The sequence below is a fragment of the Aulostomus chinensis genome, chromosome 21 (genome assembly GCF_037954235.1).
Source record: "Aulostomus chinensis isolate RoL2024-O1b breed Wild chromosome 21, RoL_Achi_v1.0, whole genome shotgun sequence".
In the NCBI taxonomy this organism is placed as follows: domain Eukaryota; kingdom Metazoa; phylum Chordata; class Actinopteri; order Syngnathiformes; family Aulostomidae; genus Aulostomus; species Aulostomus chinensis.
Genome location: NC_141340.1, coordinates 130,038 through 154,202, shown reverse-complemented (window position 1 = coordinate 154,202; position 24,165 = coordinate 130,038). Strand labels below are relative to the sequence as shown.

The following is a 24,165-nucleotide window of genomic DNA, read 5'->3' as shown; positions in this document are numbered from 1 at the left end:
AGACATTCTCAGTGTTCAGGGTCTGCCATTTTTATTCTGGGAGTGTTACACCACCAGACCATACTCCTGGGATCACAACAGTGTCAGAGGTGGTGGATTGGACTCTGCTGGTCGATTTTACAGGTTGAGTTTTGTCCCCCCCTCGACAACCCCCAAGGCCCTGCTGTTGGAGGACATTGAAGGACTGATTGATGGAAGTCTTCCTGTGTTTTCAGGAAGTGTCAGTTCTAGAGTACAGCAGCTCAGCAGGTTTGATCTGCTGCTGGAGAAACTCTCCGAACTCTCCATCAGAGCCAAGCACTACTCTGTTAGCAGGTATGCTAACGCACACACTTGACTAGGTAAACCTTTGGTCTTTGTGGCTCTGACTTCTCCTCTCTCTTTCAGGTGTTTATCTCTTTACCATCCTGTCCGTCACTTCTTTCGAGCTCTCGTCCAACCAGAGTACAGCGCTGTCACAGATGTTTATGTCCTCATGTTCCTTGCAGACACCATCGACTTCATCATCATCGTCTTCGGCTTCTGGGCTTTTGGGGTAAAGTCTAACTTTCTGTCCATCACACGTCCCAAGCTGAAACCCTGAACTGGATTCTTGTCTTTTTTCAGAAACATTCTGCAGCTGCTGACATCACTTCCTCCCTGTCAGAGGACCAAGTTCCAGAAGCTTTCCTGGTCATGGTTCTGATCCAGTTTGGTACATCCATCAGCTTGTCTGTCAGCCTGTAGCACTGCTCATCTGTCTAAATGCTCAACTGTCTCACTTCAGCCCATCTGTCTGCAGGTACAATGGTGATAGACCGTGCTCTGTACCTGAGGAAGACTGTCCTGGGGAAGTTGGTCTTTCAGGTGATTTTGGTTTTTGGGATTCACTTCTGGATGTTCTTCATCTTGCCGACAGTCACTGAGAGGTAACTCACCTTCACCTACTGCTTTAGTCACTCTTAAAGTGGGTCTTTTAAGGTCTTCCAGGGGCTGATCTGACCTTTAATATCAATTTCTTGTTATTTCATACTAATGTGCCTAATTTCTAGCAAATTCCCAGGTGAGTTTTGGTCAGTGAACATGTTGAACAAATTTGATTCAAACATTTAAAATGATAAAATGTTACGACGTTTTTATGATGCATTTAAGGTCTACATTCCTGTGAGTTTTAATATATTCGGATATAATCCTGTCTGTTTGTGTCTGTCCAGGCGATTCAATCAGAACTTGGTAGCTCAGCTTTGGTATTTCGTCAAGTGTATTTACTTCGGCTTGTCAGCATATCAGATTCGATCTGGTTACCCAACAAGAGTTCTAGGAAACTTCCTGACGAAGAGCTATAACTACCTCAACCTCTTCCTGTTCCAGGGGTGAGTCACCATCAGTACATACTATAGTCACCTTTACACCACCTGTGGTGATGACATCACAAACATGTGTGGAGCCATTTTTGGTCTGTTGAAACTTGAAACATTCAAAATGTGCAGAAAACAAGCTTACATCTGTCTGTTTCTGCTGTTCATCAAATTATTAGTTGATAGTGAAAGTAAGATATTTAATGTGAGTGCCAGTCTGAAGACGTGTGAAACCCTCAATCTCAGCCATCTATTTAATAAACAAATGTTTATAGGAAGAAATAAAGATGGAGTGAAGGAGTTTGTCACTGCTCAGAGAGCATGTTGGGGTGCATTCGGCTCTGTCAGACCAAATATTTTAAGCCTGTCTGTCGGTAGGTTCCGTCTGGTTCCCTTTCTGACGGAGTTGCGTGCTGTGATGGACTGGGTGTGGACAGACACCACCTTGTCTTTGTCCTCCTGGATCTGTGTGGAGGACGTCTATGCCCACTGCTTTGTCTTGAAGTGCTGGAGGGAGTCTGAGAAGGTCAGTCAGTCAGTCATCCATTCGACTCATCAGATTCAGGACCTGAGACCTGATACCTGATGTCTAGACGTATGTTTGCATGGGTGTTCTCAGCGGTACCCTCAGCCTCGTGGACAGAAGAAGAAACGGGTGGTGAAGTACGGGATGGGCGGCCTGATTGTGCTGCTGCTGATCTGCATTGTCTGGTTTCCCCTACTCTTCATGTCACTTATTAAGTCTGTAGCTGGAGTTGTCAACCGGCCACTGGACGTGTCTCTGACCATCACACTGGGTGGCTTCCAGGTAAACACACCATACTTCTGACAGGTGTATGGCAGCAGTACCATCATGTGGTCACCATTGTTTGTGTTGACAGCCCATTTTCACCATGAGTGCACAGCAGAATCAGCTGAAAGATCTGACCGAGGAAGACTTCAGCTCCTTCATTGGCTCCTACAGTTACACACCTGTAAGTTCTGTCTAGTTAACATCATTATCGCACAACCTTTGCAGTGGTAGTGGGTAATACTGTGCTTCGTGATTCCCAGAGTGCTTTGCAGTTCCTGGAAGCATACAGTCGTGAGGACGTCACCGTGGCAGAGTTGCAGGGCAGCAGTAACTCTCTGTGGACCATCAGTCCTCCCAGCAGGCAGTACTTGAGCCAGGTGCTCAACCTGGACCAATTCCCCCTGACTCTGTCGTGGACAATCCAGAGGTCATGATTTACTCTTTCTCCACTCTTCAATAATCAGTTATCAATACCTCACCTGACCCCATTTTGGACATCCAGAGGTTCTAGTCAAGTCAAGTCAGGTTTATTTGTTTGGCACGAAATCCCAACCAAAGCTCTCTCCTGATTCTTTCCAAGTAGATCAGGTCCAGCACCTCCCTCCTTCAATGAACCTCCACCAGAACCTTCCTAATTCCATTCTAATCCTTTTTATATTTGAACAGGAACTTGAGTCTGGGAGCAAAGGCCGAGCTTGCATCAGGTAAACATGTGACCTACCTGGATGACCAGACTCGTTTGCAGCTGATCCAGCTGCTGAACGGAACCAGAACTCTTCCTGTGTAAGTTGGGGTGTGGCTATGCAGAGAGCAGATGCTGTGGGCGGGGCTTTTTTTATGCAATCATCACTCACAGTCCAGATTGTGCTAACCTGTGTAAATGCACTAATGATGGAAACAGTGGACAGTCAATGTAACAACACAGCATTTGTTGATTGAATGATTATGTCAGTCATCACATCAGTTTTTTGTTCCTGCATCTGAAATCCCTGAATGGATTATTACTGTAATTTGAGGATGTCGTCTTTCTCCTGTTTGTTTTTAGAATTATACAAGAAGTGCTACCATGTTTCCTTAGAGCTCCCAGCGACTCCAATGCCAAACCCATCGAACAGCTCTACCCAGGTTCCCATGGAAACAGTGCCACCAAAAATACACAAACACAAATACAAATACAGTTTTAATGAGTTGGAACATTCACACAGTACAATTTCCAGGTTAAATGAGACGACACAACTGTGAAACAATATGACAGTCAAATGGGTATGCGATGAGCCCCTGCACAAGGCTTCTTTCTTCTTTTGTCCAATCAGAAGGCCGTTACAAGGACATACTGCTGGCCCTGGAGCGAACAACTAATCAGAGCCCAGAGATCCAGGAGTGGTGGATCGTCGACCAACCGGCCTCCAGCCTGGTACCTGTTGATGGTGGAGCTTCAACTGAAGACAGGAGGGACGCAGGGCTTCAGTTGTTTGTGTTCAGTGACAAAGTCAGTCCTCCGAGTTTGGGCTTCCTCGCTGGATATGGGTGTGTGGTTACTATGGCAACTGCAGATGTGGATATATTCACTTGCCCACTCAAAGTCAGGGCCTGTAACCCCCAGGGGTCCTTAAGGGTCCTTCTGGAGGTCCTGAGATCAAAATATTTAATCAATGATCACAAACATGTGCTTTTTCAGTTTTGAAACATTTTCTTTGGTAATTTCCAGCTTGCTCAGCTCCAGAACACACAAGGATCCATGTTGACTTCTTCTTCTTCTTCTGCTCCTGCAGCATCATGGGATTGTACGCCTCAGTGGTTTTGGTAATTGGGAAATTTGTGCGAGAGTTCTTCAGTGGGATCAGTCACTCCATCATGTTTGAGGAGCTTCCTTGTGCTGACCGAATCCTCAAACTCTGTACAGACATCTTCCTGGTATGAATCCAAATGTAGTTGTATGATTGGTTGTTAGCTAGCAAGATCTGACTGAGTGTGTCTGCTCCAGGTGAGAGAAACCGGTGAGCTGGAGCTGGAGGAGGAGCTTTACGCTAAACTGATCTTCCTGTATCGATCCCCTGAGACCCTGATCAAATGGACCCGACGCTAACATCACCAATTGATAGCGTTTGTCTGCCTGCAGTGACATCACAGACTGTGACATCATCCACAGACAGGAGAGAATCTAAACATTGTTCCTCCTCAGACAGGGAGTCTCCAGAGAATGTTCTCCAGATGTTATTCCCATGTTCTTCCAATGGTCTCATAACCCTAACATGAAGGAACCATCAGTGAAATTGTTAACAAACAGAACTAGATTTCACAGGAAGGTTTTCATCATGGAAAACAAACTGGAATCCTGCAGAAGCATAACTGGAACATGACTAGAACATTACTGGAATATTACTGGACATTGCTGGAATATTACTTGTTTACTGGTAAACCAGTAGGAGCAGTCAAAGGGTGGAGCTAAAGCTGAGCACATTAATTGTTGTAATCAATAAAGGACATGTCATTAGGGATAATGTCACATACTTGAAAACCTGGAATCCTGTCAGGAAACTAATCTGTTAACAGGAAGTGATGTCAAACGTGCATTGTCAAACAATAAATGTCACATCGTTGTTTTTACTTTTATTTATTTGACTTAAAGATTAACCGAACAAGAGTGAGTTTTTATTTGCGTGAAACTGACGATTAGCTTCTGTTTTCGCACTATCTTAGGTTCATGTTAGCTGTAAATAGTTTGGGAGTTTGCTTTAAATTAGCTTTACATTCAGTGCAACAAGTCCTCTTTTCTGCACTGTTAGTTTCACAATAGCTGTTTGTAGCACTACATAAGCCAACATTAGTTCCTGGGAATCCCTTGTCAGATCTTTCACTCCCTTCGCTGAATGAACAAAGTGTGATGGTAAACGTGGGCTGAAGCTAAGTGAAGGAGCTGTCAATCAAACCACAAGTGATATACCTCTTGTTTTTCTATCAGTTAAAGCCTGTCAAATTGACCTGTGAACTCAGGTTCTTGTGAATGTTTGGAACAAAGAAAAGTGTTTGTTTGAATCAGAACCAATGGAGAACAGATTCACCGTGTGAATATAATCAAGACGTAATAATTTTTGTGTTTTATTGGAAGAATGTTCACATTTAAAGACATTTGACTTCTTTTACAGAATTTTTGCTACTTGAAGATGGAGGAGTTGACGAATCTGGTGTGAATGGAGGACAAGTCGCTGTCACTTAAAATCAATGACCTTGACTGTTCAGCCGCTAAAGTCCACTGACATTCATGTTTTAAATAAACAGCGAACCATCAGGAGGAGAATTCTGAATCTACAAACCATCCAATTAAATCTTTTTGGCTCTGAAAGTCCTGCAGATCTTTGACATTATCTTTCATAGTTTTTTACAATCGTATTGCAACATGATTGAAATATTTCCATATGGTTCTCGACAGGCCATATGAAAACATTTTAAGAGAAAAAAATTTCCAAAGGTTTCTCAGTGTTTAAGTCAACATTATTGATGAACTGCAGTGGGAGCGAGTGGTTAAACTTGCAAATAAGTTCTCCTTGTAGAACGTCTTGTTCCTTGTAAACACCAGACCGGTGGATGGTGGAGGTTCAGTTCTACATCAGATCCACCAGTAAACACCAGAGCGGTGGATGGTGGAGGTTCAGTTCTACATCAGATCCACCAGTAACACCAGACTGGTGGATGTTGGAGTGGTGGAGTCTTAAAAACCTGGGTTGCTAACAAGAGTCTAGAGGAGCCTACAGAGGTCATGGAGGTCATTAAAGGTCATCAGGGGAAACAAGAAGCCTGAAGCTTAGTGGTGGTGACCTTGAAGTCATGTGACCCTGGTGTAGCTCCTTCATAGGCTAACGTTAGCTTAGCACTGCTAACGTAGCATCCAGGCTTCCAGCATCATCAGAGGGTTCATTAGTGAAGATGATCTTGATGAACTCAACCTGGAAGATCATCAACTTTTGTTCACCAGAGTTGATTTACTGATTCAGTCACCAACAGTCACATGACAAACAACACAAACACACCTCATCCCTGACACCATCACTTCCCGTGGGACTACAAACACACCTAATTCCTTATACGACCACTTCCTGTTGGACTATTTAGAAGAATGAAAGCTAGGTCACTATAAAAAGAAGTGAGTGCCAGATCACTATGACCTGTGCCAGTCCCAAACATGTCAGCCCACAGAACAAAACAGGAGGTATCTGTAATATTGGGAAAGACCAATACACACACACAGTGTGGAGATGCCACTTACATTTGGTCAAAGTCCTATGATTAGTGAGGTTGGGAATGTCCCATTCTCTTCTGGTATCTGAGATCACCTAAAAGTCTGGTAAACAGGATGAAACCATCACGCCACATGAACACATACGCACACACAGCCTGTCTTCAGTAGAAAAAGGTTCTATAACGTTGGCAGATGTCTCTGACTGAGTTGCTGGTAGGGTCATCGCTGTGAATAAGGAGATTTCCCCATCTGACACCTGTGTCTCGATCCTCTGATGCCTCTTATCCAACTCTTTCAGCCACAACTCCAAACACACCTCATCCCTGACACAATCACTTCCTGTCGGACTGCATACATACCTCATCCACCCCTGCACTGCTCCAGGTCATAAACCAAGCAAGGGGGAGCTTGGCCTTCTTTGAGGATTTGTGCTTTCCTCCAACCTTTGGAGAACATTACAGGAACATTATAAGACCACGGCAGTTACACCAGTGGAGATGCGTGCAGAATTTACCACCTCTTGCTGATGTTGAGTACCAACATGAACTTGCCCTGCTGGATGATATTCAGTCTATAATTAGTACATAACACATTTAGTTGGATGGATGTTAATAGAGCAGACATGAGTTAACAGGGTCATGGTTAGCATTCCATCATGTCCACCTTTGGAAGCCCAAAAATATGGAGAACTGCACATTTCCCCTTTGATGATGAAGGCCGTCATCACTGATGCCATGTCATCAGATGGCAGAACCAGTTTGTCCCAGTTGTTGCTGAGCAGATGTTGCTTCAGGCTCTCATACAGAAGAATTTCCTTTTCATGTGACGCTGAGGTCATCAGTCACATGATGTAGTGGTGGTCTCGGATTTCTCGTTCGGCCTCTGACCATGATCCTCCTGTGAGATCATCCACAATTTCTCCTTGTTTAAATACTTCCTGTGTGATGTCACATGATGTGAGGCTATGGTCTCAGTCCACTCAAAGGATTCAACCTCACCGTGGGACAGCTTGCTGTAACCAGATGTCATGCTGCCCACTGGGAGACTCCACCTCCTGCAGGTCCCCACAGGTGTGGAGGTGGATGAAGAGAGAAGATGAGAGTGGGAGGAGTGAGACAGGTGAGATGGTGTGAGGGAGGAAGATGAGAGCAGGAGCAGTGCCTGGTGGCCCCCGAGCATCTCCCTATGGATGCTGGACAAGTTACAGGAGGCTGAACCGGGAGTCAGTTGGGTCTTAACCAGTGGCGGGTATCCAGTGGAGAACGTCACTTCATCTTGGACTCTACCCTCCTCCCCTTCTGTGATTCCAGTCCAACTCCGGCTAGACTCGGCACCTGAGTGCCTCCTTTGTAATGGGGGGGGGCGTGGACGGCTTAGTGGTAGGGTGAATGAGCTGAGAGCCTCCTTCTGCAGCAATGCCCAGCAGATGTTACGGGGAATGGGGCTGATAATGGTGGGGAGGGACAGCCTGTGGGTGGAAGAGGGAGGGGGCATGTCTCTGTTCTCCTGGCAGATACCAAACACTGCATCCCCTACATCACTGCTACTGCCAGGCAACGGTTGGCTTAACAACAGGCTGCCTCCTCCTTCCTCTTTCATGCTGCGTAGTGATGCAGGAAGTGCTCTGGGTTTGGTCTCCAGGCTTTGGGATTGGACGTAGTTGACTAGACCGTTTAGAGGGTTGGCTGAGGAGTGGCAGGCAGACAGCCCAGGTTTCCGAAGGCTGTGGAGGTCAATGACTGTGGAGTAAATGTCACGCAAGTTGATGATTTTTGTCTTCTTGTCACGGTTCTCATGCAGGACAGCGTTAGCACAGATGAAAAGGAAAATACCGATGCCCATGATGAGAGGACCGAAGACCTTCAGCTTATCAGAGTGCAGATACCTGCCGGACATTTAGTTAATACAGAATGTCATCACCATCACGGAGTAATCAGCCAATCATTGGTCATTAGCATGTTAGCAAACATCCAGAAAACACTCACCTGTCAAGGAAGTCATCCAGAAAACCTTGAGTCTCTCTGCTGATGGACGCAGTCCCATTGACCCCCTTATCATCTCCATCTCGAACTGCCTCTTCTTCTTTTGCTTGTTCACTGCCTCCTTTTTCTCCTCCTTTGACTCCTGCAGCTTCTCCATCTGTATCTTTGTCTCCTTTGTTTCCTCTGTCTCCACCGCCTCCCTTGAAACAGACATATTAACAATTTTTGCTCATTTTTTTGGACAATCCCCACAGAACCAGTTTATCTGGGACCACACACACACACACACACACACACACACACACACACACACACACACACACACACACACACACACACACACACACACACCAGAGATGTTCAACAGGCTTTTTTTTGCAAGTCCAAGTCGAGTCTCAAGTCTCCAAAAAATAAAAGGTCCCATGTCTCTTCTGGTTGTAATGAGACTACTGCACAGCTATAGCGAGGAAATTCAAAGCATTTACTGTATTATTATCACTCCTTTATCCGTTAGTGTACAGTATCAGTCCTGATTAGTTGTTTGTCATATGATACTTTAAACAGAGTATTGCAATGTATTGTTTGATTTCATGGGGCCATCTTTTAAGTCTACTATAAATTAACTCATTCCTCTGTCCTCTCACTCAAACCCAGTGTAATGGTAACCTGATAAACCTGTAACGTTAATGGGTTAGAGTTAGCATCCTTCATTTTGATATGCAGACTTTGCAGTCTGCGCTTCTTTTGTTGGTGCTGTCTTGTTTTAAGTTTTTATGACCATATGTAATTACAAAGGTACAACAGTCGCTGCAGGTGTGCCAGTTGCCGTAGTTACCGGCATCTGAAGTAAGAGTGCATGAATCCTAACCCACCTGCTGCATGATACGGTTATTACCGTGACAGAAAGGAGGGAACAGCATTAAGCTCGTCAGATGTTTCAAAGTTTCCTCAATGTTAACACGGCAAAAAAGAAAACATAATGATTGTTCACGAGTCCCAAAACACAAGTCTGAGTCGAGTCTGAAGTCTCTGTGTGTGCGACTTAAGTGCGACTTGAGTCTGAGTTGCAAACTTGAGTCCCCATCTCTGACACACACACACACACACACACACACACACACACACACACGCACACACACACACACACACACACACGCACACACACACACACACACACCACCAGTCAAAAGTTTGGACCCACCGTCTCATCCAATGTTTTTTCTTTATTTTTACTCCTCTCTACATTGTAATGGAATCATGTAGTAGGAAAAAGAATGATAAATAACTGTAAATGTGTTTTATATTCTAGCTCCTCAAAGTCGCCTCCCTCTGCAGCGCTGCAAACCCTCGTCCTTCTCTCAGGGAGCTTCATGATGTCATCACCTGAAATGGTTTCCCCTCTCAGGTTCACCTTGTCAGGGTTCAGTGGTGGAGTTTCCTGCCTTCTTCCTGGTTGGGAGCATCAGTTGAGCTGAGCAGAAGTCAGGCTGCTCCCCAGCTGACAGCTCTGTTTGACCACTGCTAGAATTAGCGAAGTATGACCGTGTATATATATTTATACATATATACACACATCTACATATATAAATATACACATATACATACATATATACACAAATATGTACTGTATTTATGTATATGTCTTGTAGTGTCCTGCAATGACACTTGGGTTAAAATTCTGAATATTAAAAGTATTTCAATGAGTGTGTATGTTCAATGTATTTCAATGTAATTAGCATTACAGGAACACCACAACATTGGCAAAGGATCCTCCTGGACTGTAGACTGGTACAGTCTTCTAAATCTTTACTTATGTTGTCATTTGGTTTATTAACAAGATGACATGACAAAAAATCCAATGATCCTAAAGTACTTAAAGAGCAGATGATCACATTACCTGAACTGGACTGTCAGCATCATTGGGTGAAGAAAAAGAGGCCAGAGTGGCGCCCTCCTGTGGCTGACCTGTGAAGAACAGCCCGCCCCGAGGCCAGTATCCCAAGGCTGCCATGACCACACCCACCAGCAGAACCAGCAGTCCAAGTGCAGCCACAAGTCCTGAGACTGAACACAGCTTCAGCTTCCCCTTCACCACAACCACCTCACTTCTCCTGGGGGGTGGGGGTGGGGGGAGGGGTGTCAGTGTGGACTGAACAATGACATCATCATCACAAACATGTGTTGCTACCTTTGCCGTCTGGGCTTCCTCTTGTGTGTGGGGGCTTTATGTGGTTTGGAGTGCACCGAGTCTTGCCTCCTCGCGTTTATCCTCAGGAGGCCACCAGTGGCAATCATCACCAACCACCAACCAGTAGGCTTAGCCCTGCCTACAGCCACCTCACCACAACTTGAACATCAACTTCCTGTAAGAGAAAGCTGCATGACAATGTCAGGAGATTATAAGCAAATGGGCCAATACTCCAACTGACAGTCACTCTTTCCCACCATTGACAACATTTTCCAGTATTTTTTATAATGGTCATGTGATAGAGAGCACAATTGAGAACCTTGGGACAGCATACTGCTAGGTGTGATGTCTAAAAGTGTGTTGTCTGCAGGAGAGAAAATTCTGCTCCTCCTGTCATCAGCTGGCAACACATCATCTACAATCTCAGAAACCTTAGCTGCAGCAGGAGCACCAGACACATACCTGGATAGTTTTTCTCTTATTATTAATAATAGATAATAGCTTTAATTTATATAGCACCTTTCTAGGACCCTAGGTCGCTTAACATGAGATGGAACATACAGGACAGAGCCAGACAAAAATGTGAGGCACGAGACAGACATACAAAAGCAAGACAGTATAGACAAGCCAAAAGACAAATAACAGGTAACCAGAACATAAACCAAAAGGCTGACATGATAACTCAATGTTAAATGCAATGGTGGACAGGTGGGTTTGGGTTGGGGAGTTATGGATGTCCTTGGGGAGAGAGTTCCAGAGGGTGAGGGCTGCCACACTGAAATGGACTCAATTTTATATAGCGCTTTTCTACCTTAGCGGTACTCAAAGCGCTTCACAGTGTCATCTCAGTCACCCGTTCACACACACACTGATGGTGGAGGCTGCCATGCAAGGTGCCAACCTACTCATCAGGAGCAACTATGGGTTCAGTATCTTGCTCAAGGACACTTTGACATGGTCACCGGGGTCGAGGATCGAACCAGCGACCCTTCAGGTTGCTAGACGACCACTCTACCCGTGAGCCATGCCGCCGACACAGAAGGCTCTTTGTGCAAAGGTCTAGAGTTTAGCAGAGGGAATGACAAGGAGGGCCGTGTGAGTTTACTTCAGGGATCTGGATGGGGTGTGTTGGTGAAGGAATTTGGAAAGATACTGAGGGGCCAGGCCGGTGTTTGACTGGGAGCCAATGCAGACAGGCCAGGATGGGGGGATGTGCTGCCAGGGCTTGGTGCAGGTGAGAACCCTGGCAGCAGAGTTGTGCCCGTACTGGAACCTGTCCAGGGCAGTGACAGGTACCCCAGACAGGACTCCATTACAGTATCCAGGTGGGAGGAGATGAAGCAATGGATGAGGGATTCAGTGACAGAGTCTGACGGATATGGCTGGAGTCTGGAGGTGTTCCTGAGGTGAAAGAAAGCAGATTTAGTGATGAATTTGATGTGTGACTGAAATGAGAGGGTGGAGTCCATGATGACACCCAGTTTTGCGGACTTGGGGGGATAGGTAGATGGAGCAGCCATCCACCAGAAGGGTGAGATCTCCAACCTTCTTGAGCAGTGCCAGGGTTGCAACAACCAAGAGCTGTGTTTTCATGCTGTTGAGTTGAGTAGATTATTTTTCATCCAGTTGTTTATTTCTCGAAGGCAGTTGGTGAGTGACTGTGGGGGGAGCAGTGTGGATGGTGAGGTGCTGAGATACAACTAAGTATCATATGCATAACAGTAGAGGTTGAGTCCATGGCAGAGGATTATCTGACCGAGGGGGGGCATATAGATTGTGAAGAGGAGTGGACCAAGCACAGAACCCTGAGGGACACCGTGGTTAACTGGGACCAGGGGGAGCTGGAACCATTGACGCATACAAATTATAATTCCGGTTGGGGAAATATGAGTGAAACCAGGAGAGGACTTTGCTGGCAGGAAGTCAGTAGCAAATTTGTTGCTGCTGGAATCCACATGGATGTTAAAGTCGCCGATTAGGAGCATTGATGGTGAGGTGAAGTAGACAGAGGAGAGGAGGTCAGACAGCTAAGACAGGAAGTCAGATGCAGAGGTGTCGGGGGGCAGTAGATGAGGACCACCTGGGGCTTCTGGATGTTAACATAGCCTGACGGTGTAGCCTGATTGAACAGCAAGAACTCCTGTGGTTTCTGCCACGTTTCTGTCAGACAAAAAAAAATGCAGTTTTCTGAATCTGATTTCCTCATGGAGAAGATGAGTTTTCTTGTTAGGGGAGCAAGTGGTAACTAACATGAAGTCTGCAGAGTTATCCATATATACTGGAGGAGGCAGGGCTTGATGACTGTCAACACAGACCAGACTACTAATACCTATTCCGCAAGTGCTCTGATGACGTCGTAGAGGTGCGCAATCAGCTGGGGACCAGATGGAAGGAATAGCAGTAGGACTGTGCTGAAAGTAAAACTTTCTCCTCCGGATATTTTGGTGGATGTAACAGCATCAGCATAGAAGTCCGAACTATCTGATGGTGGTGCTGTACACTGGAGTGGTGGAGTTATTAAAACCCAACAACTGTGAGGTGGAATATTTGAGAATCATGCTGGGTGCCGAATGAGTTAGCTTGGAGCTAGTTGTTGTTAGCCATGCACAGAGGACTAGCCAGGAGTGTGTTGTTGTTAGCCATGCACAGAGGACTAGCAAGGTGGTCAGTGGCATCATAGCTAGCTGGAAGAGGTAGTGGTCCTAGGTAGCGCGGTCAAACCACACCATTGGAATACCTTCCAGCATCAGCAGCACAGAACATGTAGACTTTACAGCCTTGGTGTTAGCCCACAGAAAGCGGGGGAATGACAGCAGACAGATGGCATTGAAGGTGATGGCATGAGGAAGGATGCTACAGCCGACAACAGTAAACTCCATGCAGATAATCCAGACGATGAAAGCCATGACATTTGGCATAAAACAGGTTAAAGAAAAAAAATTGGAGATGGAGAATTGGAAAACAAAATGCCAGCGTCCTCTCTGCTCTGCTGTTTGCATTCACCTTCATGATCTTAGTACAATAATGTCCTCCTCTAAACCTCCACCTGTCTCCTAGACCCCATCCCAACTAAGCTGCTCCAAGACTCTCTCCCCTCGTTAGCCCCTCCCTCTTAGATATGATCAATGTGGCGCTGGTATCTGGTTCCGTCCCTCAGTCCTTTAAAAGTAGCAGGAATTAAACCCTCCTCAAAAAAACAAGCCTGGATCCAGAAGTTTAGTTTAGTTTATTTAGCACATACAATAAAATACATCACACAAATAAGTGCAATTAAAAGAAACTGTGCAGGGAGGAGCGGGCAAGCCAGTAGGCTTATGAGGAGCCCCCACCTAATAAAATTATAACGATATGGTTAAGAATACAAAAAATAAATAAAATAAAGCATCAGAAAATTACATGCAGAACATGAAAGAAAGAAAAAACAATGCCGTTGACCTTATACAGACATGATCATGAAATATGAACAAATGCTGATCAAGTATGGGCAACACTGAAATATAAAGTAGAAAATAAAACAGATTTGCAGTCGAGGGAAAAGCTAGAATAAAGAGTTTTCTTGGCTACACTTTTGGATTAAGTGCTCTCTAGAGTGACTTTTGAAGATTAAAAGAGTCCTACAATTGTTGGCAGTATGGTACCAGCTATTCCAGACTTCGACACCTCTATACCTAAACAAAAACTGGCTTCTAGATTTGAGACATTTGGGGCGATGTAGAGCAGAGGCCTGCTGTGTTGAGTAAGAATGAAATTGAGAGTTTGCTGCAAAGTATGTCCTAAAGTGCTCAGGAACATTTCCTTCTGAGGAAAATATCTTGTACATAAAAATGCATATTTGATTACTGTTGATATCATAAATAGTAAGGATCTGGAGTTTTTTAAATAAGGGAGCAGCAGTTCTACCAACTACAGACCAACATCACATCTGCCTTTTCTCTCCAAGGTTCTGGAGAAAGCAGTTGCTAAACAGCTCTGTGACTTCTCCACAGCAACAGCTGATTGGAGGATTCAGTCAGGTTCCAGGTTCATCCTAGCACAGAAACAGAACTAGTCAAAGGTACCAGTGTGCCTGCTGACCCGATACCGGTGAGCGTGTTACGTCATTTCCTGCCTGTAATCCTGTCGCTGTGTTGTTCACTCTCTCAATGCTCCCTCAGGTGTACTGCTAACTTAATCGCTTTAAGCACCACTGTATACTACGTTTTGGTGTAATACAGAGGTTTCTGTCACTTCAGTCTTTAGCAGGACTTTGCTCTGAAATTCCTCGTTCTATTTGCCACAGGTCCGCTAGCTCACCTTAGCATACTAGCTATGGCCGCTCTCTCTCTTTCCGCCTCTCCCCCACCTCTCCCTCCCTCTCCTGCTCCATGTGCCAGATGTTTAGTGACTCTTCTGCCTCCTTTAGTGTAAAAAGTGGAGTTTGTTTGTAGTCCTGGAGGCGAGGCTTAGAGAGTTAGAGACTCGGCTCCGCACCATGGAAGCTAGCGCTAGTCCTTTACCTTCAGGAGCTGCTCAGTCCACCTGAGCGGGTGCGGAGCCACCTAGCCTAGCCACCGCTAGCAGCTCCCGAGCAGCCGGGAACTAGCCAGTCCCGCTGGGTGACATCACGAGGGAAACCTAGACGCAGTGAGCCCGTGTTTGCCCACCAACCCTTCATGTTTCCAACCGCTTTCCCACTCAGCGACACACCCGCTGAGAGTGAAACTCTTCATGTCGGCTCTGTTGCTCGCAGCCCCGCTGTGAAGCCGACATCAGTCATTGGCAGTTCTGTTCTTGGCAACGTGAAGGTGGAGACTCCAGCGAGCATGAAGTGCATCCCAGGGGCCAGAGCGGGCGACGTTGAGGCTAAAGATGCTGGCAAAACGTGAGGTTAAATACAGTAAGATTGTGATACATGTCGGCGCTAATGACACCCGGCTTCGCCAGTCGGAATTAACTAAAGTTAACATGGCTTCGGTGGGCAACTACGCTAAAACAATGTTGGACTCCGTAGTTTTCTATGGCCCGCTGCCCAATTTAGCGAGTGACGACATGTTTAGCCGCATGCGTTCATTCCATCGCTGGATGTCCAGGTGGTGCTGAGGTAACAACGTGGCTCACAGACAATTGGAGCTCCTCTGGGGAAAGCCTGGTCTGATTGGGAGAGATGGCGTCCATCCTACTTTGGATGGTGCATCTCTCTTATCTAGGAACAGAGGCCAGTTTGTTAGCCATACTAATCCCTGACAAGCACCCAGAGTTCAGACCAGCAGGCAGAGCTGCAGGTTAGCACGCCCTCTGCTGGTTCCTTGGTGTTGTCACCCACCCAGCCTAGAGAAACTGTGTCTGCCCTGAGGCTTTATAAGCCTGCACCCAAATCTGGAGGAGGAACTTATAGCAACTTAGTTCAAATTAAAACCACTGCTCCAGCAAACCAACCCAGTAAAACTATTAAATGTGGTTTGTTTAATATTCGATCTCTTGCATCCAAGTCTCTCCTAGTGAACGATTTAATTACTAATTATCAGATTGGTGTATTAGCACTTCCTGAAACCTGGGAGCAGCAAGATGAGTGTGTTAGTTTAAATGAATCTTCCCCTCCTGGTTACATTCACTACCATGTACCTCGCACCACTGGCAGAGGAGGAGGAGCTGCAATCTATCAGTTAAATTTGGTGCTTAACCCTCCACCTAATTGTTCATTAACTCATTTGAGAGCCTGTCAGCTTCTCCCTCCCAGACTGGAAAGCAGAGAAACCACTCTTACTTGCTGGGGTGTACCGTCCTCCTGCACCTTATTCTGAGTTCTTAGAAGAATTCCCTGACTTTCTGTCTAACTTGGCATTGAACTCAGACAAAGTCATTCTAGTGGGTGACTTTAACATCCATGTGGACGTCAATGATGATTCTCTGGCCACTGCGTTTAAGTCGCTTCTTGATTCTGTTGGCTTCTGTCAGAGGGTAAACAAACCCACTCACACTTTAAATCACATCCTTGATTTAGTACTCACTTATGGAATAGAAGCTGACCTCATCATAGTTCTTCCTCAGAACCCCGTCTTGTCTGATCACTCCTTCATTACATTTGAATTTACTTTAACAAATTATATCCTACCTGTGAAAAAGTCCCGCTTCAGTAGATGTCTATCTGACACTGCTGTTTCTAGATTTAGGAGCTTATTCCAGCAGAGCTTGCTGCCACACCTTGTAGTGATATAATGGGCAGTTATGCTGATTCCACCCCACCCAGGTGGACTATCTTGTGGACAGCACTGCAGCAGCACTCCTTGGGACACTTGATGCCGTAGCTCCCCTGAAGAAGAAGGTTATCAACCAGAAAAGAATAGTTCCCTGGTACAGCCCAGAGCTGTGTGCCTTAAAACAGAAGACCAGACAACTGGAAAGGAAGACACATTCCAGCCAGCACGAGGAAGTCCACCAAGCCTGGAAGGAGAGTTTATTAATATATAAAAAAGAACTCCGTAATGCTAGAAGTGCTTACTACTCGTCCCTGATAGAAAAGAATAAGAACAAACCCAGGTTCCTCTTCAGCACCGTGGGCAGGCTCACCAAGAACCATAGTGCTGTTGAGCCATGCATCCCCCAACTCTCAGCAGTAACGACTTCCTTTCTTTCTTTACTGAAAAGATTGTGAACATTAGAACAAAGATTGCCAGTAATGGTGGACAGACTACAGTCCCCATAGAAGCACCTCCCAGACTTGGTGCATACTTGGACAGCTTCTCCCCCATCGACCTGTCAGAATTAACTTCTGCAGTCGGTTCCTCCAAGTCAGCCACTTGTCTGCTGGATCCCATCCCAACAAGCCTCCTTAAGGATGCCTTCCCTCTAGTCAACACTTCTATATTGAACCAAATTAATCTTTCCTTAGTCACAGGTTATGAGCCACAGGCCTTTAAGGTGGCTGTCATCAACCCTTTACTAAAAAACCTTCTCTTGACCCAGATGTGTTAGCCAACTATAGGCCAATATCCAACCTCCCCTACATCTCCAAGATCCTTGAGAAGGTTGTCCTGGAGCAGCTACATGAACATCTGCACAGCAACGAGCTCTTTGAAGCCTTCCAGTCTGGATTCAGGGAACACCATAGCACTGAACCAGCACTGGTCAGAGTCTCTACTGATCTTCTTACAGCTTCAGACAGAGGTCTTGTCTCTGTGCTTGTCCTTTTGGACCTCAGTGCTGCATTTGACACCATCGACCACAGCATCCTGCTACAGAGACTAGACCATGACATTGGGATTAAAGGAACTGCCCTAAAATGGTTTAAGTCCTACTTATCTGACAGGTTTCAGTTTGTTCATGTTAATAATGACCATTCAGAGTATAGCAGAGTCACATATGGTGGACCACAGGGTTCAGTTTTAGGACCGATTCTCTTCACTCTTTACATGCTCCCATTAGGTGACATAATCCGGAAGCACTCGATCAACTTCCACTGTTATGCAGATGACACACAACTTTACTTGTCGATGGAGCCAGACGACACAAGCCAGCTTACTCATCTGCAAGACTGCCTGAAAGACATTAAATCCTGGATGTCTTCTAACTTCTTAATGCTCAATTCAGATAAAACTGAGGTAATCATTTTTGGACCTAAACACCACAGGGACACACTCTTGAATCGGATCTCTACTCTAGATGGCATCACCCTAACTTCGAGTACAACTGCAAGGAACCTTGGGGTCATTTTTGACCAGGACCTTTCCTTCAGCTCCCACATAAAGCATGTGACCAGGACCGCCTTCTTCCATCTGCGAAGCATCGCTAAGATTAGGAATATCCTTTCCCAGAGTGATGCTGAAAAACTGGTGCATGCATTTATCACTACTCCACTGGACTACTGCAACTCTCTCCTGTCAGGATGTCCTAAATACTCTCTAAAGAGTCTCCAGCTGGTCCAGAACGCTGCAGCGAGGGTTTTGACGGGAGTTAAGAAGAGAGAACACATCTCTCCACTTTAGCTTCTCTCCACTGGCTTCCTGTAGGATCTAGAATCGACTTCAAAGTCCTTCTGCTGACTTCTAAGGCTCTCAATGATAAAGCTCCATCCTATTTGAAAGAGCTCATTAGTCCCTACTGTCCGACCAGAGCACTCCGCTCCCAGAATGCAGGTCTTTTAGTGACTCCCAGTATCAATAAAAACAGACTGGGAGGTAGAGCCTTTAGTTACCGGGCTCCTCTACTGTGGAACCAGCATCTCTCCATGGGTCAGAGAGGCAGACACTTTAACTACGTTTAAGTCCAGGCTTAAGACCTTCCTCTATGACAGAGCCTTCAGTTAGGACTGGTTCAGGTAGCTCTGAACCATTGATAGCTATGCTGCTACAGGCTTAGACTGCTGGGGGACACATCAGGTTACATGGAGCCCTTCCCTCCTCTCCTCTCCTCTCCCCCTCTCTCCTCCTCTCCTCCCTGCACATTTTTGGAACTGTCATTACCATTACTTGTTGCACTTTGTAGTTTGGCCTTGGTGTCTCGCAGTCTCTCTGTGTTTCCACAGATCCACCAGAGCCCCAACCGCCGCCTGCATCGCCCCCCCCCCCATTCCCTACTGTTACACCGGCCTGCGCTCCCCTTCCATGAACCAGTCTACCATCCAGTCCCCCATCAAGCTGGCTTGCTCTCCCTGCCTCCCCTACCAGAAGCTTCCTTCTTCAGCTGTTATTAACATTTCCGTGTTTCCCACATTTTGTATTGTAAACTGTTTTCTTGTTTGTAGCAACATCTACTGCACGTCTGTCCGTCCTGGTGAGGGATCCCTCCTCTGTTGCTCACCCTGAGGTTTCTCAGATTTTTCCCTGTTAAAAGGGTTTTCTATGTAGTTTTTCCTCAGTCGATGTGAGGGTCTAAGGGCAGAGGATGTTGTTATGATGCCATGTGAAGCCCTTTGAGACAAACTGTTTGTGAAAACGGGCTCTACAAATAAAATTGCCTTGCCTTGCCTTGCCTTACCAGTGACCTCCTACTGGTACCAGATGAGGGACTGGTCTCTGTGCTGGTCTGATTAGATCTCAGTGTAGCTTTTGATAGCACTGATTAATTGGATACTAACTCATGTTCTTCTCCGGAGCCTTCAGGCTCCCCACATCCCAGATCCCGGGTGCTGCTGGAGGAGGCTACAGACCTGAAGAGGCTCCAGCTGCCACCCGTAGCTCCACCTGCTCACGTCCACGTCTGTCCATCAGTCTCTCCTCCTTTCTCTCTCTCTCTTTATCTCCATCCCTCTCTTTCCTTCTGTCTCTCTGTCTTCCTCCATTTGTCTCTGTCCTGCTCTCCTGCTCTCCCTCCATCCCCACTGATCCTGGATCTGCTCCACCTTCCTGCTGGTAAAGGAAGGTTTTGGTGGCTAGATGTGGTGTCTGTAGATGCGTTGTTTGTAGGTGTGTTGTCTGTAGATGTGGTGTCGATAGATGTGGTGTCTGTAGATATGGTGTCTGTAGGTGTGTTGTCTGTAGGTTTGGTGTCTGTAGATGTGGTGTCTGTAGTTGTGGTGTCAGTAGGTGTGGTGTCTGTAGGTGTGGTGTCTGCAGATGTGTTGTCTGTACATGTGGTGTCTGTATGTGTGGTGTCTGTAGATGTGGTGTCAATAAATGTGTTGTCTGTAGATGTGGTGTCTGTAGGTGTGGTGTCTGTAGGTGTGTATTCTGTAGGTGTGGTGTCTGCAGATGTGTTGTCTGTACATGTGGTGTCTGTATGTGTGGTGTCTGTAGATGTGGTGTCAATAAATGTGTTGTCTGTAGGTGTGTTGTCTGTAGGTGTGGTGTCTGTAGATGTGGTGTCTGAAGGTGTGGTGTCTGTAGATGTGTTGACTGTAGGTGTGGAGTCGGTTGCTGTGTTGTCTGTAGGTATGTTGTCTGTAGGTGTGGTGTCTGCAGATGTGGTGTCTGTAGGTGTGTTGTCTGTAGGTGTGATGTCTGTAGGTGTGGTGTCTGTAGGTGTGTTGTCTGCAGATGTGGTGTCTGTAGATGTGGTGTCTATAAATATGTTGTCTGTAGATGTGGTGTCTGTAGGTGTGGTGTCTGTAGGTGTGTATTCTGTAGGTGTGTTGTCTGTAGATGTGGTGTCTGAAGGTGTGGTGTCTGTAGATGTGTTGACTGTAGGTGTGGAGTCGGTTGCTGTGTTGTCTGTAGGTATGTTGTCTGTAGATGTGATGTCGATAGATGTGGTGTTTGTAGGTGTGTTGTCTGTAGATGTGTTGTCTGTGGGTGTGGTGTCTGTAGATGTGTTGTCAGTATATGTGTTGTCTGTAGATGTGTTGTCTGTGGTTGTGTTGTCAGTAGATGTGTTGTCTGTAGATGTGTTGTCTGTGGGTGTGGTGTCTGTAGATGTGGTGTCTATAAATATGTTGTCTGTAGATGCGATGTCGATAGATGTGGTGTTTGTAGGTGTGTTGTCTGTAGATGTGTTGTCTGTGGGTGTGGTGTCTGTAGATGTGTTGTCAGTATATGTGTTGTCTGTAGATGTGTTGTCTGTGGTTGTGTTGTCAGTAGATGTGGTGTCTGTAGGTGTGATGTCTGTAAGTGTGTTGTCTGTAGGTGTGTATTCTGTAGGTGTGTTGTCTGTAGATGTGGTGTCTGTAGATGTGTTGACTGTAGGTGTGGAGTCGGTTGCTGTGTTGTCTGTAGGTATGTTGTCTGTAGGTGTGGTGTCTGTAGATGTGGTGTCTGTAGATGTTGTGTCTGTAGGTGTGTTGTCTGTAGGTGTATTCTGTAGGTGTGTTGTCTGTAGATGTGGTGTCTGTAGGTGTGGTGTCTGTAGATGTGTTGACTGTAGGTGTGGAGTCGGTTGCTGTGTTGTCTGTAGGTATGTTGTCTGTAGGTGTGGTGTCTGCAGATGTGGTGTCTGTAGGTGTGTTGTCTGTAGGTGTGATGTCTGTAGGTGTGGTGTCTGTAGGTGTGTTGTCCGTAGATATGGTGTCTGAAGGTGTGGTGTCTGTAGATGTGTTGACTGTAGGTGTGGAGTCGGTTGCTGTGTTGTCTGTAGGTATGTTGTCTGTAGATGTGATGTCGATAGATGTGGTGTTTGTAGGTGTGTTGTCAGTATATGTGTTGTCTGTAGATGTGTTGTCTGTGGGTGTGTTGTCAGTATATGTGTTGTCTGTAGATGTGTTGTCTGGGTGTGGTGTCTGTAGATGTGGTGTCTATAATTATGTTGTCTGTAGATGTGGTGTCTGTAGGTGTGTATTCTGTAGATGTGGTGTCTGAAGGTGTGGTGTCTGTAGATGTGTTGACTGCAGGTGTGGAGTTGGTTGCTGTGTGGTCTGTAGGTATGTTGTCTGTAGGTGTGGTGTCTGCAGATGTGGTGTCTGTAGATGTGGTGTCTGTAGGTGTGTTGTTTGTAGGTGTGATGTCTGTAGGTGTAGTGTCTGTAGGTGTGTTGTCTGCAGATGTGGTGTCTGTAGGTGTGGTGTCTGTAGGTGTGTTGTCCGTAGATATGGTGTCTGAAGGTGTGGTGTCTGTAGATGTGTTGACTGTAGGTGTGGAGTCGGTTGCTGTGTTGTCTGTAGGTATGTTGTCTGTAGATGTGATGTCGATAGATGTGGTGTTTGTAGGTGTGTTGTCAGTATATGTGTTGTCTGTAGATGTGTTGTCTGTGGGTGTGTTGTCAGTATATGTGTTGTCTGTAGATGTGTTGTCTGGGTGTGGTGTCTGTAGATGTGGTGTCTATAATTATGTTGTCTGTAGATGTGGTGTCTGTAGGTGTGTATTCTGTAGATGTGGTGTCTGAAGGTGTGGTGTCTGTAGATGTGTTGACTGCAGGTGTGGAGTTGGTTGCTGTGTGGTCTGTAGGTATGTTGTCTGTAGGTGTGGTGTCTGCAGATGTGGTGTCTGTAGATGTGGTGTCTGTAGGTGTGTTGTTTGTAGGTGTGATGTCTGTAGGTGTAGTGTCTGTAGGTGTGTTGTCTGCAGATGTGGTGTCTGTAGATGTGGTGTCTATAAATATGTTGTCTGTAGATGTGGTGTCTGTAGGTGTGGTGTCTGTAAGTGTGTTGTCTGTAGGTGTGTATTCTGTAGGTGTGTTGTCTGTAGATGGGGTGTCTGAAGGTGTGGTGTCTGTAGATGTGTTGACTGTAGGTGTGGAGTCGGTTGCTGTGTTGTCTGTAGGTATGTTGTCTGTTGATGTGGTGTCTGTAGTTGTGGTTTCTGTAGGTGTGGTGTCTGTAGATGTGTTGTCTGTAGATGTGTTGTCTGCAGATGTGTTGTCTGTAGATGTGTTGTCTGCAGATGTGTTGTCAGTATATGTGTTGTCTGTGGGTGTGTTGTCTGTAGATGTGTTGTCTGTGGGTGTGTTGTCTGTAGATGTGTTGTCAGTATATGTGTTGTCTGTAGATGTGTTGTCTGTGGGTGTGTTGTCAGTATATGTGTTGTCTGTGGATGTGTTGTCAGTATATGTGTTGTCTGTAGATGTGTTGTCTGTGGGTGTGTTGTCTGTAGATGTGTGGTCTGTTGGTATGGTGCAGGCAGTTGTGGTGTCTGCATGTGTGAAGATTTGTCAATACAATATTCCAGTGATCAGAAACTTTCATCTGGTTCTCCAGTAAAAGTAACCTGTAACCTGTGTGTAGAACTACAAACGTGAGAACTACAAGTCCTATCATGCAGTGCAACCCATTCACAAGAAATACTGACAGCATGAGGATTCTTTTTGTGTTACACTGTCAATCTGACTGTCCAACTAATATTGCATCTGCTCGTGATGAGCAAATCATTTTTATTTCAGATAGATGGATCGATAGATAGATAGATTGATAGATAGATAGATTGATTGATAGATGGATGATAGATAGATAGATAGATGGATAGATAGATAGATAGATAGATAGATAGGTAGGTAGATAGATAGATAGATAGATGATAGATAGATAGATGATAGATGGATGATAGATGGATGATAGATAGATGGATAGATAGATAGATGATAGATGGATGATAGATGGATGATAAATAGATAGATGGATGGTTGATAGATAGATAGATAGATGATAGATAGATGGATGATTGATAGATAGATGATAGATAGATGATAGATGGATAGATGGATACATAGATGATAGATAGATGATAGATAGATAGATAGATAGATGATAGATAGATAGATAGATGATAGATAGATAGATGATAGATGGATAGATAGATAGATGATAGATCGATTCAATCTGCCACAGAAGTCAGCAAACACAGATCAGTACAGATGATAGTGATCAATGGCAATTAGCATGAACAAGCTGATCAATTGAATAGATCACTATTATCAGCTTGTTTATTTTGTTAAAGATCAATAACAGAGAGTATCAGCCCCCTACCAATGCTGATCAATAGCAGCACAAACAGACAAAAGAATCATAGAGTTCTTACGTTGCTGCAGTCGCTTCATGATGCTGCTGGCTTCTCTTCATCCTGCTACTTCCCTCGTTACACCCCCCCCCCCCGCCAACCCCTCCCCCCAAGCTGTAGCTGCAGTTCTTCTTCTATGCATCAGAAGGATTTGACTACATGCTGAGTTGTGTTCGGCAGGTCATGTGAACAAATTGTCATATCAGTTAATGGTGTATTACAGACAGCACATGTTCACTGTGCATCGTTTCATTAAGCTCAAGCAAATTCACAACATTTATTTCCATCTGGAAT

General features: G+C 45.5%; 4 protein-coding genes across 7 annotated transcripts in view; 1 reads left to right on the top strand and 3 right to left on the bottom strand.

Moving 5' to 3' along the window:
* Nucleotides 1–5,329, top strand: part of LOC147241229 (piezo-type mechanosensitive ion channel component 2-like) — a 33,356-nt gene extending 28,027 nt beyond the window's left edge. Inside the window, exons 42-55 of the mRNA XM_086191734.1 lie at nt 216–315; nt 388–535; nt 607–694; nt 782–908; nt 1,194–1,352; nt 1,716–1,863; nt 1,957–2,145; nt 2,219–2,311; nt 2,391–2,557; nt 2,797–2,913; nt 3,176–3,255; nt 3,444–3,657; nt 3,903–4,044; nt 4,115–5,329. Of these exons, the coding sequence (XP_086047860.1) occupies nt 216–315; nt 388–535; nt 607–694; nt 782–908; nt 1,194–1,352; nt 1,716–1,863; nt 1,957–2,145; nt 2,219–2,311; nt 2,391–2,557; nt 2,797–2,913; nt 3,176–3,255; nt 3,444–3,657; nt 3,903–4,044; nt 4,115–4,216 (1,874 nt within the window). The 3' untranslated portion in view covers nt 4,217–5,329. The remainder of the gene's footprint in view (nt 1–215; nt 316–387; nt 536–606; nt 695–781; nt 909–1,193; nt 1,353–1,715; nt 1,864–1,956; nt 2,146–2,218; nt 2,312–2,390; nt 2,558–2,796; nt 2,914–3,175; nt 3,256–3,443; nt 3,658–3,902; nt 4,045–4,114) is intronic.
* On the bottom strand, nt 3,413–23,948 carry tmem200ca (transmembrane protein 200C, genome duplicate a). 4 transcript variants are annotated; one of them, XM_086191737.1, is made up of 6 exons: nt 23,893–23,948; nt 10,538–10,725; nt 10,247–10,460; nt 8,353–8,549; nt 8,200–8,252; nt 3,413–8,106 (listed from the first exon to the last, which is right to left on the bottom strand). In XM_086191737.1, exons 2-6 carry the CDS (start codon nt 10,642–10,644, stop codon nt 7,205–7,207), a joined length of 1,473 nt encoding a protein of 490 aa, XP_086047863.1. In that variant the 5' UTR covers nt 10,645–10,725; nt 23,893–23,948; the 3' UTR covers nt 3,413–7,204. The 4 variants fall into 4 exon arrangements, with proteins under 4 accessions (XP_086047863.1, XP_086047861.1, XP_086047862.1 ...); XM_086191735.1 differs by having other exon boundaries at nt 3,413–8,252; XM_086191736.1 differs by having other exon boundaries at nt 3,413–8,252; nt 10,538–10,712; nt 23,893–23,932.
* On the bottom strand, nt 19,145–22,093 carry LOC147241228 (uncharacterized; the record flags this gene model as incomplete). Its single annotated transcript, XM_086192329.1, has 1 exon — nt 19,145–22,093. A coding segment is annotated over one exon (2,346 nt), but the record flags the coding sequence as incomplete, so codon positions are not given.
* LOC147241227 (uncharacterized) lies at nt 22,090–23,029 on the bottom strand (the record flags this gene model as incomplete). The annotated part of the gene is made up of 1 exon (XM_086192328.1): nt 22,090–23,029. A coding segment is annotated over one exon (888 nt), but the record flags the coding sequence as incomplete, so codon positions are not given.
* Nucleotides 23,949–24,165: the final 217 nt, after the last annotated feature.